Source organism: Lampetra fluviatilis, chromosome 56 (assembly GCF_964198595.1).
Source record: "Lampetra fluviatilis chromosome 56, kcLamFluv1.1, whole genome shotgun sequence".
Classification (NCBI taxonomy): domain Eukaryota; kingdom Metazoa; phylum Chordata; class Hyperoartia; order Petromyzontiformes; family Petromyzontidae; genus Lampetra; species Lampetra fluviatilis.
Window position 1 is genome coordinate 4779483 of NC_136330.1, and position 20117 is coordinate 4799599.

General features: G+C 51.6%; 1 protein-coding gene across 1 annotated transcript in view; it reads left to right on the top strand.

The window, feature by feature from the left end:
• Nucleotides 1–777: 777 nt before the first annotated feature.
• Nucleotides 778–20117, top strand: part of LOC144950157 (cAMP-dependent protein kinase catalytic subunit PRKX-like) — a 175355-nt gene continuing 156015 nt past the window's right edge. The window contains exons 1-2 of the mRNA XM_078880220.1: nucleotides 778–1079; nucleotides 10706–10986. Of these exons, the coding sequence (XP_078736346.1) occupies nucleotides 10876–10986 (111 nt within the window). The 5' untranslated portion in view covers nucleotides 778–1079; nucleotides 10706–10875. The remainder of the gene's footprint in view (nucleotides 1080–10705; nucleotides 10987–20117) is intronic.

The following is a 20117-nucleotide window of genomic DNA, read 5'->3' on the forward strand; positions in this document are numbered from 1 at the left end:
CCATCTGAGACGACACCCCCCCCTGCCTCCGACCTTATATGCGCATGAACAACCCTCGTAGATAGTTCACGAAAATATATTCCTTGTACACAAATCACATTTAACAACAACTTAACACAATCATCAATCACACGGCGTAATACTTAAAACGGGGAGAGGGTGGGGGGACACAGGGAAGGCGGGGGTGGGCACATATATAATAGCTGACGTTTCGGGCAATGATCCTTCATAAAACACACGCACCTGATTGCCACACAAGTGATGACATCATAGCTACCCCCCGTCTATTGCTGTAATTTCTGGCGAGACGTTACGGTAATCGAATTGTAAATGTTGTTGTGGGTTACTCTTCAACACACCGGTTAGTGCTGAACTAGTAACGAATGGCCACCTTTTGTTTACGTGACAAGCCCGTTACTAATTAACCGTGTCGGGTGGTGGCGGGTTTCACGACACATTAATATTCACGCGATCTAACCCAAAAAACTTTGATCACTAATTGCAAATCTTGTGGGTTTATTCCCAGACACACAACCGGTTACTGCTGAACGACCAACGAATTGGCCACGGTTTGTTCGCGTGACAAGCCCCTTACCAATTAACCGTGTCGGGTGGTGGCGGCGGCGGCTTTAACGACACAACATTTTTACGCGACCCAACACCGCCCACGTTATTATTTTAATTTTAAATCGACAAATTCGTCCGGTGGAGAGTCATCGGCGGGGGCGGGGCGTGGATTGGTGCGTCCCTTTTTGAAATCGACGATGCAGCAGCAGCAGCAGCTGCGAAACGGAGGGGCGTGAACCGGACGCCGGCTCTGTTGTGTCACCTCCTCATTCTCCTCCTCATCAACATCATTCTCCTCCTCCTCGCTCTCTCTGTCTCTCTCTCTCTCTCGCCTCACCATCACCAACCAACCAAAGCACAACCCCGGCTCGCCCTCGCCCAGTCCCGTCATCATCATCACCACCAACATCACCATCGCGTTTTGCTTCCTGCTTCGGGCATCCGAGTCTTGAGCGGTCGTTTTTGTTGTTGGGTTTCCTGCTGCCCGTGCCCCGTGCCGTCTTCACGCGTATGTACGTATTGTGCATCACAATCATCATTACCACAACCAACACCACCACCATCACCACCACAACCATCACCATCATCACCACCACCACAACCATCATCACCACCATCACCACCACCACCGCACACCACACACACACAAGCAGCACACACGAACATCACCATCATTATTACCACCACCACCACCACAACCATCACCACCACCATCATCATCGCGCACACACACACAAGCAGCACGCACCAACATCATCATCATCACCACCACCACCATCATCATCATCACCACCAACACCATCACCACCAACACCATCACCACCAACACCATCACTACCACCACCATCATCATCACCACCACCACCAACACATCATCATCATCACCACCACCACCATCACCACTACCACCATCATCATCATCAGCATCATCATCACCACCATCATCATCATCACCACCATCACACACACACGCACCACCATCATCATCATCACCACCACCATCATCACCATCATCACCACCACCATCATCATCACCACCATCACCACCACCATCATCATCACCACCACCAACATCATCACCACCACCAACATCATCACCACCACCAACATCATCACCACCACCAACATCATCACCACCACCAACATCATCACCACCACCAACATCATCACCATCATCATCGCACACCACACACACACAAGCAGCACGCACCATCACCACCACCACCATCACACACACACACCACACACACACGCGCATCAACATCACCACTAAACCGCTGCTGTCACACACAGCCTCGCATCACTGCGGATATACAAAGGTGGCCCTGGTCACCTTTGTATCTCCGCGTTAGACGTCGTCTCTACGTTGTCTTCATCTTCGCGTCGATTTTAGCGTTTCGATCGAAGCGTTGCCCGGAGCGCGGAGACAACGAGGAGCGGTGGCGCAGTGGTTAGCGCACTGCGCTGCGAATTCAAATCCCGCTCACGAACCAATGACGGGTGGCAGATATTTGAACCGATCCCGAGGCTCCCCCCTCCCCTAGGTCGACTCAGCCTCAAACGAGCACCTGCTTCGGTGCGTTAAAATCGGCACTGGGGGAGACAAAGGCGGCCGGGCGTGGTGCTGGCCACCCTGCTCCCCCTCGTGTGCCACTGTGCCGGCCTTCATAGGTGCTGCTCGCTAACAGCACTTGCCCCAACGTTCCGTTAAGGCTTTAAGGGGGATCTTTGTCTTTGGTTTTGTTCAATAGTGGAGGGGGAGGGTGGGAGAGGAGCGGTGGCGCTGTAGTTAGCGCACTGCGCAACGAACCCGGCGACCAGAGTTCCATTTCCGCTCGCGATCAACAACAACATCAACAACCCCGGTCAACGATTATTCGAACCGTTTCCGGGCCCTCCCCTAGGTAGACTCGGCCTCAAACGAGTCAACCTCGCCACTGGGGAGACAAAGGCGGCCGGGCGTGGTTGCTTACCCCCCCCTCCATCCAACGCTTTGGTGTGCCGTGCAATACCACTGGGGGGGGGGGTGGAAGTGGTCTTTATCGAGAGAACGAGCGCTTTGTATTTGCGTTAAATAGCAACACACAAAGTGCTTATTGCATAACAAAGCCGCGTGTATGTGTGTACGTACGGGGTGTGCACGTGACATTGACGGTGCGTTGCGGTGTTCACGTCCGCTATACCGTGCGTGCTAGAGAGAGATGTGTGTGTGTGCTATAGATGTGTATGTGTGTGTTATAGAGAGATGTGTGTGTTAGAGAGGTGTGTGTGTGTGTGCTAGAGAGAGATGTGTGTGTGTGTGTGCTATAGATGTGTATGTGTGTGTTATAGAGAGATGTGTGTGTGTGTGCTAGAGAGAGATGTGTGTGTGTGTGCTGGAGATGTGTGTGTGTGCTAGAGGGAGATGTGTGTGTGCTAGAGAGGGAGATGTGTGTGTGTGTGCTGGAGATGTGTGTGTGTGCTAGAGAGAGATGTGTGTGTGTGCTAGAGAGAGAGATGTGTGTGTGTGTGTGTGCTAGAGAGAGATGGGGTGTGTGTGTGTGCTAGAGATGTGTGTGTGTATGCTAGGGAGAGATGTGTGTGTGCGTGGTAGATATGTGTGTGTGTGTGCTAGAGAGAGATGTGTGTGTGCTAGAGAGATGTGTGTGTGTGTTAGAGATGTGTGTGTGTGTTAGAGAGAGATGTGTGTGTGTGTGCTAGAGAGGTGTGTGTGTGCTAGAGATGTGTGCGTGCTCCAGAGAGGGAGAGATGTGTGTGTGCTAGAGATGTGTGTGTGCTAGAGATGTGGGTGTGCTAGAGAGGGAGATGTGTGTGTGTGCTAGAGAGAGATGTGTGTGTGCTAGAGATGTGTGTGTGTGTGCTAGAGAGATATGTGTGTGTGTGTGCTAGAGAGAGATGTGTGTGTGCTAGAGATGTGTGTGTGTGTTAGAGAGAGATGTGTGTGTGCTAGAGATGTGTGTGTGTGCTAGAGAGAGATGTGTGTGTGTGTGTAAGAGAGAGGTGTGTGCTAGATATGTGTGTGTGCTAGAGAGGGAGATGTGTGTGTGCTAGAGAGAGATGTGTGTGTGTGCTAGAGAGAGATGTGTGTGTGTGTGCTAGAGAGAGATGTGTGTGTGCTAGAGATGTGTGTGTGCTAGAGAGATTGTGTGTGTGTGCTAGAGATTGTGTGTGTGTGCTAGAGAGACGTGTGTGTGTGTTAGAGAGAGATGGGTGTGTGTGCTAGAGAGAGAGACGTGTGTGTGTGTGTGCTAGAGAGATGTGTGTGTGTGCGCTATAGAGAGATGTGTGTGTGTGTGTTAGAGAGAAATGTGTGTGTGCTAGAGAAAGATGTGTGTGTGTGTGTGCTAGAGAGAGATGTGTGTGTGTGTGCTAGAGAGAGATGTGTGTGTGTGTGTGCTAGAGAGAGATGTGTGTGTGTGCTAGAGAGAGATGTGTGTGTGTGCTAGAGAGGTGTGTGTGTGTGTGCTAGAGAGAGATGTGTGTGTGTGCTAGAGAGGTGTGTGTGTGTGTGTGCTAGAGAGAGATGTGTGTGTGTGTTAGAGATGTGTGTGTGTGTGTGCTAGAGATGTGTGTGTGGGGAGCGGTAGTGTAGCGGTTAGCGCGCTGCGCTATGAACCTGGCGACCCGGGTTCGATTCCCGCTCACGGCTAACACCAGTGACGATTATCTGAACCGGTCCTGGGCCTCCCCAAGGTCGACTCAGCCTTAAATGAGTACCTGGTGCGGTGTGTAAACATCGCCACTGGGGAGACAAAGGCGGTCGGGCGTGGTGCTGGCCACCCACCCCCTCGTGTACCGTTCCGGCCTTCATAGGTGCTCGCTAACAGCACTTGCCCCTACAGTCTGTTAAGGCTATACGGGGGATCTTTGTCTTTTGAGATGTGTGTGTGCTAGAGAGAGAGATGTGTGTCTGTGCTAGAGAGAGATGTGTGTGTGTGTGTGCTAGAGAGAGATGTGTGTGTGTGCTAGAGAGATGTGTGTGTGCTAGAGAGAGATGTGTGTGTGTGCTAGAGATGTGTGTGTGCTAGAGATGTGTGTGTGCGCTAGAGAGATGTGTGTGTGCTAGAGAGAGATGTGTGTGTGGGTGCTAGAGAGAGATGTGGGTGTGTTAGAGAGAGATGTGTGTGTGTGCTAGAGAGAGATGTGTGTGTGTGCTAGAGAGAGATGTGTGTGTGTGCTAGAGAGAGATGTGTGTGTGTGTTAGAGAGAGAGAGATGTGTGTGTGTGCTAGAGAGATGTGTGTGTGTGCTAGAGAGATGTGTGTGTGTGTCCTAGAGAGAGATGTGTGTGTGTGTCCTAGAGAGAGATGTGTGTGTGTGTTAGAGAGAGATTTGTGTGTGTGTGATACTATTTACGCGACTCGTGTGTTAATAAGCGACGGTTAATTGCACGATCATTAGCGTAGCGAATCTCGTGCTGTTTCAATGTCGCGTGTGCGAGCGCCGTTTGTTGTTGGCTATTGTTGTTTGGCTATTGTTGTTTGGGTATTGTTGTTTGGCTATTGTTGTTTGGGTATTGTTGTTTGGGTATTGTTGTTGGCTATTGTTGTTTGGGTATTGTTGTTGGCTATTGTTGTTTGGGTATTGTTGTTTGGCTATTGTTGTTGGCTATTGTTGTTTGGGTATTGTTGTTTGGCTATTGTTGTTTGGGTATTGTTGTTGCCTATTGTTGTTTGGGTATTGTTGTTGGCTATTGTTGTTGGCTATTGTTGTTGGCTATTGTTGTTTGGCTATTGTTGTTTGTCTATTGTTGTTTGGGTATTGTTGTTTGGGTATTGTTGTTTGGGTATTGTTGTTTGGCTATTGTGGTTGGCTATTGTGGTTGGCTATTGTTGTTTGGGTATTGTTGTTGGCTATTGTTGTTGGCTATTGTTGTTTGGCTATTGTTGTTTGGCTATTGTTGTTTGGCTATTGTTGTTTGGCTATTGTTGTTTGGCTATTGTTGTTTGGCTATTGTGGTTGGCTATTGTTGTTTGGGTATTGTGGTTGGCTATTGTTGTTTGGGTATTGTTGTTTGCCTATTGTTGTTTGGCTATTGTTGTTTAGCTATTGTGGTTGGCTATTGTTGTTTGGCTATTGTTGTTTGGCTATTGTTGTTTGGGTATTGTGGTTGGCTATTGTTGTTTGCCTATTGTTGTTTGGCTATTGTTGTTTAGCTATTGTGGTTGGCTATTGTTGTTTGGGTATTGTGGTTGGCTATTGTTGTTTGGGTATTGTTGTTGGCTATTGTTGTTTGGGTATTGTTGTTGGGTATTGTTATTGGGTATTGTTGTTGGCTATTGTTGTTTGGCTATTGTTGTTTGGCTATTGTTGTTTGGGTTTTGTTTACAAACAGATTGGAGGGGTTTATGCCCCCCCCACCCCCTTGTTTTGTATGTTAATTGTACCTTTGGTGGTATTGTTAATGTTAACGTAGATTCGTGTCTGTGTGTGTGTCTGTGTTATGTGGAGGAGCGGTGGTGTAGTGGTTACCGCGCTGCGCTACGAACCTGGCGACCCGGGTTCGATTCTCGCCCTACAGTCTGTGAAGGCTACACGGTGGAGATGGGACCTTTGTCTTTGTTTATTGTGTACGTTGTGAGTGGTGGCGCAGCGGTTAGCGCACCGCGATTCCGAACATCGCCTGGAACGAGTTCAGTGACAATTCCATCGACCTCGCCAATGTTGTGAAAGCGGGTCCAGCCACCCCCCACCACCACTAGGTAGACTTAGCCTTAAACGAGCACCGCCCGTGTCCTTTGGGTGTTTCGGTAAAGTCGCGTAGATAGAAAATAAAAATAAAAAAATTCAGATAAATTAAAATTAAAAGCAAGTGTTTTTTTTGCTTAAAATTTTAATAAATGTTTTAAATTAAATTTTTATTTTCTACCTACGTGACTTTACCGAAAGAACCAAGGATATGAATTCCTGCAGTCACGAAAATTTCGAGTAAAAAATTTGTGCCCCGCTATGTTCACGCCGTGCGGTCTGTCACCGGATGTGCGGGGAGCGGTGGCGCGAGTGGTTAGCGCACTGCGGTAACCCCCCCCCTCCCCCAACTACACCACCCAACCACCACCCCTCCCGAGTCAAGTTGAATTCCCGGCCACGGCTCTCCATCCTCCTCCGCTGGTGGTGGATTCGCAAAGCCCCGAGCACCGGAGAGACAAAGGCGGCCGGGCCTTGCGGTCTGAGTCTACACACTGGCGCTGTTGAGCCGCTGTTGCTCTATCCGCTGCTGGATTGAAGGCGTTTGTGACCTCCTCCCCCTCCCCCCCAGGTCGTCACGGGGATGGTTTAACCATCAGCAATCATCGCTGCCACTGACGTTGGCCGTGAGTCGGGGAATTTAACTTTGGGGGATGGGAGGGGGAGATTAAAGGGGGAGTGGGTGGGGGGGAGTGGAGGGAGAGGGGGGAGTGGAGGGAGAGGGGGGAGTGGAGGGAGTGGAGGGAGAGGGGGGGAGTGGGGGGAGGGACAGGGGGGGAGTGGGGGGAGGGACGGGGGGAGTGGGGGGAGGGAGAGGGGGGGAGGGAGAGGGGGGGAGTGGAGGGAGAGGGGGGGAGGGAGAGGGGGAGGGGAGTGGAGGGAGAGGGAGGGGGGGAGTGGAGGGAGAGGGGGGGAGTGGAGGGAGTGGGGGGGGGGAGAGGGGGGGAGTGGAGGGAGAGGGGGGGTGGAGGGAGGGGAATGGAGGGAGTGGGGGGGAGTGGAGGGAGAGGGGGTGATTGGGGGGGGGGAGAGGGGGGGAGTGGAGGGAGAGGGGGGGAGTGGGAGGGAGTGGGGGGGAGAGGGGGGGAGTGGAGGGAGAGGGGGGGAGTGGGAGGGAGTGGAGGGAGAGGGGGGGAGTGGAGGGAGTGGAGGGAGTGGGGAGTGGAGGGAGTGGGGGGGGAGAGGGGGGGAGTGGAGGGAGTGGAGGGGGGGGAGAGGGGGGGAGTGGAGGGAGAGGGGGGGGAGTGGAGGGAGAGGGGGGGAGTGGAGGGAGAGGGGGGAGTGGAGGGAGAGGGGGGAGTGGAGGGAGAGGGGGGGGGAGTGGAGGGAGAGGGGGGGGGAGTGGAGGGAGAGGGGGGGGAGTGGAGGGAGAGGGGGGGGGAGTGGAGGGAGAGGGGGGGGGAGTGGAGGGAGAGGGGGGGGGAGTGGAGGGAGAGGGGGGGGTGTGGAGGGAGAGGGGGGGAGTGGAGGGAGAGGGGGGGGAGTGGAGGGAGAGGGGGAAGGGAGTGGAGGGAGTGGGGGGAGGGAGAGGGGGGGGGGGTGGAGGGAGAGGGGGGGGGTGGAGGGAGAGGGGGGGGGGAGTGGAGGGAGAGGGGGGGGGAGTAGAGGGAGAGGGGGGGGAGTGGAGGGAGAGGGGGGGGAGTGGAGGGAGGGGGGGGGAGTGGAGGGAGAGGGGGGGGGGTGGAGGGAGAGGGGGAAGGGAGTGGAGGGAGTGGGGGGGAGGGAGAGGGGGGGGGGGTGGAGGGAGAGGGGGGGGAGTGGAGGGAGAGGGGGGGGGAGTGGAGGGAGAGGGGGGGGAGTGGAGGGAGAGGGGGGGGGAGTGAGAGGGGGGGGAGTGGAGGGAGAGGGGGGGGGGAGAGGGGGGAGGGAGAGGGGGGGGAGTGGAGGGGAGTGGAGGTTGGTGATAACACACCACACACACCTTGACAACACCTGACAACACGCACACACAGCGAGTGGTGAAGTATGGTCGTCTAATGTACCGGCTCTCTGTTCGCGTGAAAGGCTTCGGTGTTGGGGGAGGAGGGCTCTCATCCAGCAGTGGATCGAGTAGACAGTAGAGGTGTACTGTATGTGGGATACAGTATAGATGTATACTGTACGCGGTATACAGTATAGATGTGTACAGTATATATGTATACAGTACAGACGTGTGCGGTATACAGTATAGATGTGTACAGTATACAGTGTGGGTGTGTACAGTATACAGTATAGGTGCATACAGTATAAATGTGTACAGTATACAGTATATATGTGTGCAGTATAGGTGTGTACAGTGCAAGCGTGTACAGTATACAGTGCAGATGTGCACAGTATACAGTGTGGGTGTGTACAGTATGGAGGTGTACAGTGTAGATGCGTACAGTATACAGTGTAGATGTGTACAGTATACATTATAGATGTATGCAGTATACAGTGTAGATGTGTACAGTATACAGCGTAGATGTGTACAGTATACATTATAGATGTATGCAGTATACAGTGTAGATGTGTAAAGTGTAGATGCGTACAGTATACAGTATAAACGTGTACAGTACACAGTATAGATGTATACAGTATATATGTATACAGTATAGATATGTACAGTGTACCGTATAGATGTGTACAGTGTGCAGTATAGATGTGTACAGTATACAGTATAGATGTATACAGTATAGATGTATACTGTATTGCACCGTGTGTGTATTGTTTTGCTAATATTGTGCAAAGTTGAATTGCATTGGTAGTTTATATCGGCAGTTTGTATAAACTGTTGAACATAGACAGTTTGTATAGACTGTTTAATATAGACATTGTATAAACTGTTGAACATAGACAGTTTGTATAGACTGTTGAATAGGCAGTGGTTTCTTCTGTAGACATTTATATAGACTGTTTAGACAGTTTTCTAGACAGTTGAATAGACTGTATTTAAGCCAGTCTAAAAAGTTTTACGTCCGTGCAGTTTAAATGCTGCAGACAGCCTTTATCGGCCTTTTTATAGACAGTTACACAGTATGCTCATGTATTTACGGACAAGGTGAATAGTAAAGTTTATGTAGGTATTGTAGTCTAAGACATTTATAGTCCAAACTGTTTAGGTATGTACTACATCCTGTCGTGTGTAGTGGTGTGTATGTGTCCTGCGGTGTGTACAGGTGTGGTATACTGTTGTGTGTACTATATAGGTAAGGATTGTATACTGCATTTAGTGTGTGTGTGTGGGGAGCGGTGGTGCAGCGGTTAGCGCACTGCGCTACGAACCCGACGACCCGAGTTCGATTCCCGTTCACGGCCACCAACACCCTCCCCTAGGTCGACTCAGCCTCAAATGAATACCCGGTGCGGTGCGTAAAAATCATCTACTAGGGAGACAAAGGCGGCCGGGCGTGGTGCCGGCCACCCACCACCTCGTGTGACATGCAGGCCTTCACAGGTGCTCGCTAACAGCACTTGCCCCAACAGTCTGTGAAGGCTACACGGGGGATCTTTGCCTTGTGCGAGGTGGAATGGAACATTCCAGTATCCACATATAAAGGATTTTTTTTTATTTTACTTTGGGAGTTGGATCGCGTAAATGTGAATGTGTCGTTAAACCCGCCACCACCCGACACGACCAATCAGTAAGGGGTTTGTCACGTGAGCAAAAACGTGGCCAATTCGTTACTAGTTTTGGCACTAACCGGATGTGTGTTGGAGAGTAAGGCCACGACAACATTTACAATTCCGAGTTTCGCTCGTAATTAAAACAACCGGCATCATCAGGCGGACAGGCAGAGAGTTTGTGGAGAAATTCTCTTCGGTTCTAAATAGACGGGGGCGGGGGGGGGATGAAGGTTATGTCGTTACGTGCGTTTTATGAAGAAGGTTCATTGCCTGAAACGTCACCTATTGTATATGTACCCCTCTGCCTTCCCTGCCCCCCCCCACGACCAATTAGCAAGATTTATTACTACATATCTTGCTAATTGTTACTGCTTCAGCACACCGGACAATGAACCTGTAACATTTAATGATTTGAGCACGACGTTCCGCTGGTGATTAGAACCAGCTTCGTCAGGCATTGCACCGCCTGTTTGTACGTTGAACTTCTTTCGCGCCGTACGTAGCCAACCGTGCTGATCTGATGCGCGGCGGGAGGGGGGGGGGGTGAAGGACAACAAACTAAACACAAAAAAATCCGTTCTAAAGAAATTTGTTTTGACAATCTCGATGATTTGAAAGTGCATAGCCCCGGCGACTTCCTGACATCGGAAGGAAGAGCGTTCCAGACGGCCGCAGGAGCGCATCTGAAAGCTACGCGTTGCCCGATGCCGGTTGACCCATCTTTGTTCGATGGCCAGCCCAAAAGCCGCCACCGTCGCCGCTTGCGAGGATGACCGGGACTTGCCTCAAACTGCCCTCCCCCCCCGTGTGCAATTGCTAAGTGCCCCTTCCCCTCCACCCCCCCACCCCCCCGGTTCTCCGCGCAGGTGAAACCATCGGGCCACTGCATCTCCTGCAGCCGCCCAGCCTCGCGTCCCCATGGCAAGCACCAAGGTGCTCCCATCGGGCCATCCGGGCAAAGCCGGGGCCGAGGCGGCTCCCCCGAGCCCCGGCAAGGGCGGCAAGCCTCTCGCCGGCGAAGCGGGCAAGGCCGGAGATGCGGCGCCCGCATCCGGTGCCGGCACCCCGCCGCCCGGTTCCCCACGGCGGCTCGCGCCGCCCGCCAGGAGCTACCGCCTCGAGGACTTTCAAGTCGTGGCCACAGTCGGTGAGGGCTCGCCGCGGTGTCCGTGTGTGTGTGTGTGTGTCTGTGTGTGTGTCTGTGTGTGTGTGTGTCTGTGTGTGTGAGTGAGTGTCTGTGTGTGTGAGTGAGTGTCTGTCTGTGTGTGTGAGTGTCTGTGTTTGTGTGAGTGTCTGTGTGTGTGTGTGAGTGTCTGTGTGTGTGTGTGAGTGTCTGTGTGTGTGAGTGAGTGTCTGTGTGTGTGTGTGTGTCTGTGTGAGTGTGTGAGTGTCTGTGTGTGTGTGTCTGTGTGAGTGTCTGTGTGTGTGTCCGTAATCAACGTTTTTGGGTTGGTTCGCGTTATTTATAAATGTGTCGTAACCCTCCAACACCCGACACGGCCAATCAGTAAAAAAGTGTCACGTTGACAAAAGACCCACACCGGTGTGTTGAAGCGTGAAACCACAACATTTACAATTTTTGAGTAGTACGACGTTTCGCTGGTAATTGCATCCAGCATCATCGGGCAATTCGCCAGAAAACTGTGCGTGTGTCACTGTGTATGTGTGTGTGGAGTGGCAGTGTAGCGGTGAGCGCTACGCTGCGCTATGAACCCGGCGACCCGGGTTCGATTCCCGCTCACGGCCAACACCGGTGACGATTATTTGCATTGGTCCTGGGCCTCCCCTAGGTTTAGTCGGCCTCAATTGAGTACCACTGGGGAGACAAAGGTGGCCGGGCGTGTTGCTCCACCCACCCCCTCGTGTGTCGTGTCGACCTTCATAGGTGCTGCTCGCTAACAGCGCTTGCCCCAACAGTCTGTTAAGGCTACACGGGGAGGGATCTTTGTCTTTGGATTGATACGAAGCACAGCAGGTGGTACGTCTTCCAAGTCACCTCAGTCAGTCAACCCCTAACACGTGGGTCATTCCCCTGACCTCCGGCCAGAGCAGCGAGCCTCTGTGACTTGATCTGGCGTCAAAGTGCGCCAAGCCAGGCACAACAGTTGTGGGTGATGTCCCTTGTAGTTTAGAGTATAATGGTGCCTGTTGTTGTTTATTCATAGGTGCTCGTTCAAAGCACTTGCCCCAACAGCCTGTATTACTGTTGAGGGAATCTCTGGCTTTTTGATTGAGTAGCTGTTGTGCGTCTCGCCACTGTGAAGATATGTTAACGACCTCGCCTGGAATGTGTTCGATCCCGACCCTGACGCCTGCTGCTGTATATTTGGGGTCTGCGTGTCTCTCTCTCTCATCATCATCATCAGTGGCTAGGAGATGTTAACTACCTCGCCTGGTATGCGGGAGGTCGTGGATTCGATCCCGACCCTGACGCCTGCTGCTGTATATGTGGAGTTTGTGTGACTCTCTCTCTCATCATCATCAGTGGCTAGGAGATGTTAACTACCTCGCCTGGTATGCGGGAGGTCGTGGGTTTGATCCCGACCCTGACGCCTGCTGCTGTATATTTGGGGTCTGCGTGTCTCTCTCTCTCATCATCATCATCAGTGGCTAGGAGATGTTAACTACCTCGCCTGGTATGCGGGAGGTCGTGGATTCGATCCCGACCCTGACGCCTGCTGCTGTATATGTGGAGTTTGTGTGTCTCTCTCTCTCATCATCATCAGTGGCTAGGAGATGTTAACTACCTCGCCTGGTATGCGAGAGGTCGTGGGTTTGATCCCGACCCTGACGCCTGCTGCTGTATATTTGGAGTCTGCGTGTCTCTCTCTCTCATCATCATCATCAGTGGCTAGGAGATGTTAACTACCTCGCCTGGTATGCGGGAGGTCGTGGATTCGATCCCGACCCTGACGCCTGCTGCTGTATATGTGGAGTTTGTGTGTCTCTCTCTCTCATCATCATCAGTGGCTAGGAGATGTTAACTACCTCGCCTGGTATGCGGGAGGTCGTGGATTCGATCCCGACCCTGACGCCTGCTGCTGTATATGTGGAGTTTGTGTGTCTCTCTCTCTCATCATCATCAGTGGCTAGGAGATGTTAACTGCCTCGCCTGGTATGCGGGAGGTCGTGGGTTTGATCCCGACCCTGACGCCTGCTGCTGTATATTTGGAGTCTGCGTGTCTCTCTCTCTCATCATCATCATCAGTGGCTAGGAGATGTTAACTACCTCGCCTGGTATGCGGGAGGTCGTGGATTCGATCCCGACCCTGACGCCTGCTGCTGTATATGTGGAGTTTGTGTGTCTCTCTCTCTCATCATCATCAGTGGCTAGGAGATGTTAACTACCTCGCCTGGTATGCGGGAGGTCGTGGGTTCGATTCCGACTCTGACGCCTGCTGCTGTATCTTTGGAGTCTGCGTGTCTCTCTCCCCGTGGTCACGTGGATTTTTCTCCAGGTCTTCCGGTTTTCCCTCCACATGTAGAATCGGCGTCGCGCGTTTAGAGCATTTGGCTGCTGAGAAAGAGCTCTGTAGCTCTGTGGGCCCTACCTGGTCAAATAAAAATACTTTATCACAGAACTCATCCCCGACGGCTTGCACAGCTATTAGCGGAGTCTTTCGTGAGTGGTTCGGTTTGTTTTTGTGCGCGAGGTGGCCGTGTGTGTGTGTTTAAGTGTCGGCGGGCGAGCGTGTGCTGGAGTGGTTGCAGCAAGGCTTGTGCGCACCGCAATATCATAGGCCCGGCGACCCCGAGTTCTTTTTCCGGCGATGGCGGACCTCAACTTGGGAGCGATACGTAAACCAGTGCTGAGCAGAGGTCGCAACCGGGTACCCGATACCCGTACACCCGTACCCAGCCGGGTACGGGTGTACGGGTACCCGTTTGCGACCCTGGTGCGGCCGGGTACGGGTACGGGTAGACCGTGAGTCACTGGTGAGTAACTGTTTGTCACTCATTTCCCAACGTCTTGTCTCTTCTCACAATTCAAGTTCCTAGAATGAACCCACCCGCGCCTGCAACATGGCTTCATCCCAGAAGTCGCAATCAGGTACCCGATACCCGTACCCTACCCGTACCCGGCCGGGTACGGGTACCTGTTTGCAACCCTGGTGCGGCCGGGTACGGGTACGGGTAAGGAATCAAAACCCGTTTGCGACCTCTGGTGCCGAGCCCTCTCCAGGTTGACTCAAACGAGTACTTGGTGCGGTGCGTGGATACAAGAGCCCCCCCCCTATGTGGCCAGGCGTTGGTGCTGGTCACTAACGGTGCTTGCCCCAACAAGCTGCATGCAGGCAGTGGGAGGGGATGTTTGTTGTTGTATTTTTCGGTGTGTACGGAACCACACAGTCTGTACTCGCATGGCGTCCGAATGCAAGCACGCCTCAAGATGCCGTTACAGAAATAATAGCCCCGCCCACCCCCTTCAACACGTTCCTTTCATTGGCTGCCACATTCAGATAACCCCGCCTCCCCCCTTAACTTGTATTTAAGAGCTCGTCTCTTGGAATTTTGCCTCACTTGAGACAGTGAATCTAGCTGTGACGGTCCCACCTGATGACGGAGACTTGTGTTGCCTCCGAAACGTCGTGATTTATAATGTTATTTCTATTATTTTATTTTTATTATTTATTTCTACCTATGTGACTTTACCGAAAAAAACCTAAGAGTATGAAACAGTGGGAGGTTCGTTGTACGGGCGGACGCGCCTAATCCGTACGCGTGTTTTTTTTTCTTTTCTTATAAAGAGAGAGAGACGAGGCAGTTGTGAGATGAGGTGAGGGTAGGACATTCCGTGCGGGGAGGAGTGGAGTGAGATGAGAGGGGTTAGTAAGCTGGAGGAAGTTCATGGAAGACGAGGGGTGAGCTTGTCATTGATCCCGCCCTGGATTTGGTGAACTGTTTGTGGGTGTGAGCAGTAAGGGTTCCGTGGTGCAGCTGGGCTTGTGGCTAGGCGTGGGTGTGACAGGGTGTGTGTTAGCGCTGCGGTTAGCGCTACGCTGCGCTACGAACCCGGCGACCCGAGTTCGATTCCCGCCACTCACAGCCACCAACACCGGCGACGATTATCTGAACGGGTCCTGGGCTTCCCCTAGGTTGACTCGGCCTCAAATGAGTGCCTGGCGCGGTGTGTAAACGTCGCCACTGGGGAGACAAAGGCGGCCGGGCACGGTGTTGACCACCCACCCCTTCGCGTGCTGTGCCGGCCTTCATAGGTGCTCGCTAACAGCACTTGCCCCAAAAGTCTGTCTAGGCTATGCGGGGTGTCTTTGTAATTTTATTTGTAAAGGCAGTACCACCCAATCATGAATTATTATAGCCTTAATAGTTGCTTTTAACAGCACTACGCCTTCCACTTGGCAAGGCCAAATGTAGGATTTCTGTCTTTGTATCTTTTAGGACATTCTCTCTTGTGCTTCGTCGCTCTGTATCATTTACATCGTCACGTGATTGTCTCTCATTCCGCCTTTCTGTCGGTAAAGCCTCGAGCGACGTTGTTATCTCTCTCTCGGTTTTTTTTTAATGTAGAGTCCTAACATTGGAATGTTTGGCCAAGTCCGTGTCAGGAAGAAACCGGAGTACCCGCAGAAAACCCACGCATACTATGGCGGGTACAGGGGTAGGGGGGAGGGGTGGTGGTGACACTCAAAACTCTGGACAGATCCTATAAATAATCTATTGCTGTATTGTTGCCATCGGCCTCTCACGCAGGGGGAGGCTCTCGCGACCAATTTCATCCGTGATAGAGAGGGTTTTGTTTTTTGGGTTAGATCGCGTGAATATATAAATCTTTATCATCATCATGATGTAGTTGCTCACCCCGAGCTCTCATTACTCTGGTAGTGCGTTGTCTTTGAACTGTGTGCGCCTTTTGGCGTCATCTGGTCGAACACCGTATGAGACTAGGCTCTAAAGAAAGCTGTCTCTGGTGTGGACCAATCAGTTTCAAAGACAATGCATAAATTATCAGAGTATTGTTTTTTGTTTGCATTTGACTGCTAGTATTGTGGTTGATGTGTAAGCATGATTCCTTGCAAAAGATGTCAGTTTTGTTGCCAGAAAAAAGGGGAGAAACCCTATTAGTATATAAATCTTGTGTCGTTAAACCCGCCACCACCCGACACAGCCAATTGGTAAAGGTTTGTCTCGTAAACAAAACGTGGCAATTCGTCACTAGTACAGCAGCACCGGTGTGCTGGAGAGTAAGCCCACAACATGTTACACCGGTGTGCTGGACTAGCGACGAATCGGCACGTTCTGTTTACGTGACAAACCTTACTAATTGGCTGTCTGTGGTGGTGGCGGCTTTAACAACAGATTTATATTCGCGTTGTCCAACCCAAAAAAACCTCTCCTATGAGCTGCCCACTTCACAGCCGGTATTTTGAGATAATTCCCCCATCTGGTTACAGCAAGTCCTCAGTCGTTTAACGCGCGAGTGGATGCGTTCTCGAACAGTGGCGCGTTGTAAGCGTACCGATAAAGTTTGGCGGGATGCGACGTTACTACCAACTGCGCACACACCGCGCAGCGAGATGGCGGGACGAACAGCTGAGGGTCCGCCGCCACCGCGTTGCCGTATCACGCCGCGCACCATATCGCTCTGCTCGGCTACGCGGCTCAAGAAAAACTAGTTCACCGTCGACCGGTCAGAAACCGCGTTACGACGGGGCGCGGCGTTCCGCGTCGCGCCAAAAATGTCCCCCGATGGAAGAACCGCGTTGTAGCGAAAAGGCGATCATGTCGTGCGAACAACGCCACGCGTTAGGCGAGGACTTGCCGTACCACTAAAGTGGCTCAATCGACCGTGCTTGGCCTTCTGAGAGCTGACGGGACGGGGGTGCGTGCTGAGAGTTCCGCTTCAGCGCGAGTGTCAGGGCAATGCTGTCCGAATATTTGTGAGCGTTCAAATAGACGGTGGAGTGTTTAGAGATCTGCGTAACGCATCTTTCCTACCCTGCAGGTTCTCTGCTTCATACTCTCCAGAGGTCGCAAACGGGTTTTTATTCCTTACCCGTACCCGTACCCGGCCGCACCAGGGTCGCAAACGGGTACCCGTACCCGTACCCTACCCGATACCCAGCTACCCGTACCCGGCCGGGTATCGTGTAGGGTACGGGGACGGGTACCCGATTGCGACCTCTGGGATGAAGCCATGTTGCAGACGCGGGTGGGTTGATTCTAGGAACTTGAATTGTGAGAAGAGACAAGACGTTGGGAAATGAGTGACGAACGGTGACTCACCAGTGACTCACGGCCTACCCGTACCCGTACCCGGCCGCACCAGGGTCACAAACGGCTACCCGTATCCGTACCCGGCCGGTTACGGGTAGCCGGGTATCGGGTAGGGTACGGGTATCGGGTACCCGATTGCGACCTCTGATACTCTCCCATCGTCTCTGTCGCAAAGATCTTATAATAATGACAACAACGTTAGCCTTTGCTGTAATGGATTCGTATTTTGTTACACCTTCATTAGTTGCCGCTTTATCGCCGGTCGTGTGGAGTTTTGCCTCTGCTTGAGACGCCTACGAGGTCAAACAATGATTTCAGATTTGGTGAAGATTTTACCAACACTCGCCGATTGTTTGTTTTTGTAATGCCGATTTAAACGTGTAATCCTTAAAATTAATGGTACATTTTAAACGGATGTGGGAATCGACTGTGGCTTGAAAAAAATATGTAAATTGTGAAATATGGAACCGAAACATTTGAAACATTATTATTCCGAATGTACTAGACTTCCATCGCACATGGGGCGCACCTTTTGCCTCAATGAGGCGGTGTGAAATGCAGTTATAGCGCAAAACACGTACATTTTAAAATCCTTTATATTAAGTTCGCTTGCTTGCTTGCGCGCTTACGACCGTGCAAATCTTTCGGTCGTTTTTTAACCCACTTCCCGTGATCCAATCGAGCTGACATTTTGCACACAGACTCGTTATGCGTGACAATTTATTTTCGTGAAAATTTTTTTCCAAAATTTTACACTTTTTAGGAAAAAAATTATTATTTAATTACCAATTGCTTAATAGTGGCAGGCAATCATCTGACCCATAGGTGGCAGCCATCTCAAGCCAGAGAACGAGAGGACTCTAGCCGCCACGCATATAAAGGATTTATAGTGAAAAACTTTGTTTTTACGGGTTAATTTTTTAGTTGTTGATTCCAGTTGTAGTTCTAGGACTTGCTAAGCTAAGCGAATTTTTTTTACCAGGTAAACCCGCTGAGCCATGTAGCTCTTTCTCAGAAGCATCCTGGCCACGAAGTAATATCTCAACGAAGTGGCTTATCACGTGTAAAATGTATTGCAGCTGAATACTTGAAACGCGTGACGTCGATTCTAAACGTAGTGGGATAAAACCGGAGGGACCCCGAGAAAAATCTATGAGATCCCGGTTGGGAGAGAGGGAGAGCGAGAGAAAGGGACGCGCAAACTCGAAATATACAGCGGCAGGCGTCATCAAGAACTCGGGATCTTGGGCGGCCACATTCGTCGACTCCACGCTGTCCGCTGCGGCGAAATTTTGGTCACCGATTGAAAAAACAAACCAAAATAAATACGAGGGTGTGAACGAAAACATCGTAGAATTCCTCCCTGCGGATCGCGCCCTCACCGCCAAAACGACACGGCGGCCGGTCGCTAGCGCGGCGTAGCGAACGTTTCATCTTCAACGAGGTGGCGGCGGTGCCCTTGACACGCGCACGAGGAGAAAAAAAAAACGCCGGCGTTTGCAGTTTTTTTTTTTTGGGCCATGCTCCTCTCTGCGGAGTTGAAGCGATATCCTGGCTGTTGCCCCAGCGAAGATGCGTGCGTCAGAAATTGCGCCGTCCACTGGATAGATGCGCATCGATAGATTTACAGATGTTATTTATTGGTCAGCGGGAAGGGGCCCAATAAGCTGTCCGGCTCTGTTTCATTGGTGAGCTGCGACGTTAACAGATGCTATTCGTAGACTCACGCTTCCCTAAGGCTCACGCTGCCCATAGACTCAACACTGTCCATAGACTCAACACTGTCCATAGATAATTGGTTTTTTACCCTTCTATCTGGCAACAAAACTGACACCTTTTTACAAGGAGTCATGTTTGCATAGACCGCAATACCTGCAGTCATAATACAAACAAAAGACATAACTCTGATAATGTGCACTGTCCTTGAAGTTGATTGGTCCACACCCGAGACAGCTTTCCTTAGAGCCTAGTCTCACATGGGTTGGACCAGATGACGCCAAAAGGCGCACAACTCAAAGACTGTCCATAGACTCAACACTGCACAGACTCAACACTGCCCGTAGACTCAACACTGCACCACAGACTCAACACTGCCCATAGACTCAACACTGCCCATAGACTCAACACTGCACATAGACTCAACACTGCCCACAGACTCAACACTGCCCACAGACTCAACACTGCCCACAGACTCAACACTGCCCACAGACTCAACACTGCCCACAGACTCAACACTGCCCACAGACTCAACACTGCCCATAGACTCAACACTACCCACAGACTCAACACTGCCCACAGACTCAACACTGCCCACAGACTCAACACTGCCCATAGACTCAACACCGCCCATAGACTCAACACTGCACCATAGACTCAACACTGCACCATAGACTCAACACCGCCCATAGACTCAACACTGCCCATAGACTCAACACTGCCCATAGACTCAACACCGCCCATAGACTCAACACTGCCCACAGACTCAAGACTGCCCATAGACTCAACACCGCCCATAGACTCAACACTGCCCACAGACTCAACACTGCCCGTAGACTCAACACTGCACCATAGACTCAACACTGCCCACAGACTCAACACTGCACTGCACATAGACGCAACACTGCCCATAGACTCAACACTGCCCATAGACTCAACACTGCCCACAGACTCAACACTGCACCACAGACTCAACACTGCCCATAGACTCAACACTGCCCATGAGACTCAACACTGCCCACAGACTCAACACTGCCCACAGACTCAACACTGCCTATAGACTCAACACTGCCCATAGACTCAACACTGCCCATAGACTCAACACTGCCCATAGACTCAACACTGCCCATGAGACTCGAGACTACCCATAGACTAGACGGACAGATTTTATTTATTTCAGCGGGTAGGGCCCAATAATCCGTGTGGCTCTATTTCCGCAGGGTCCCGTGATGGTACAGATGTGTTACACGGTGCAGATGTCAGTTACAATCGCGAGGTCACATGGGGCGTGCGATACTTTTCTGTGTTTCGCATGTTACAATAACG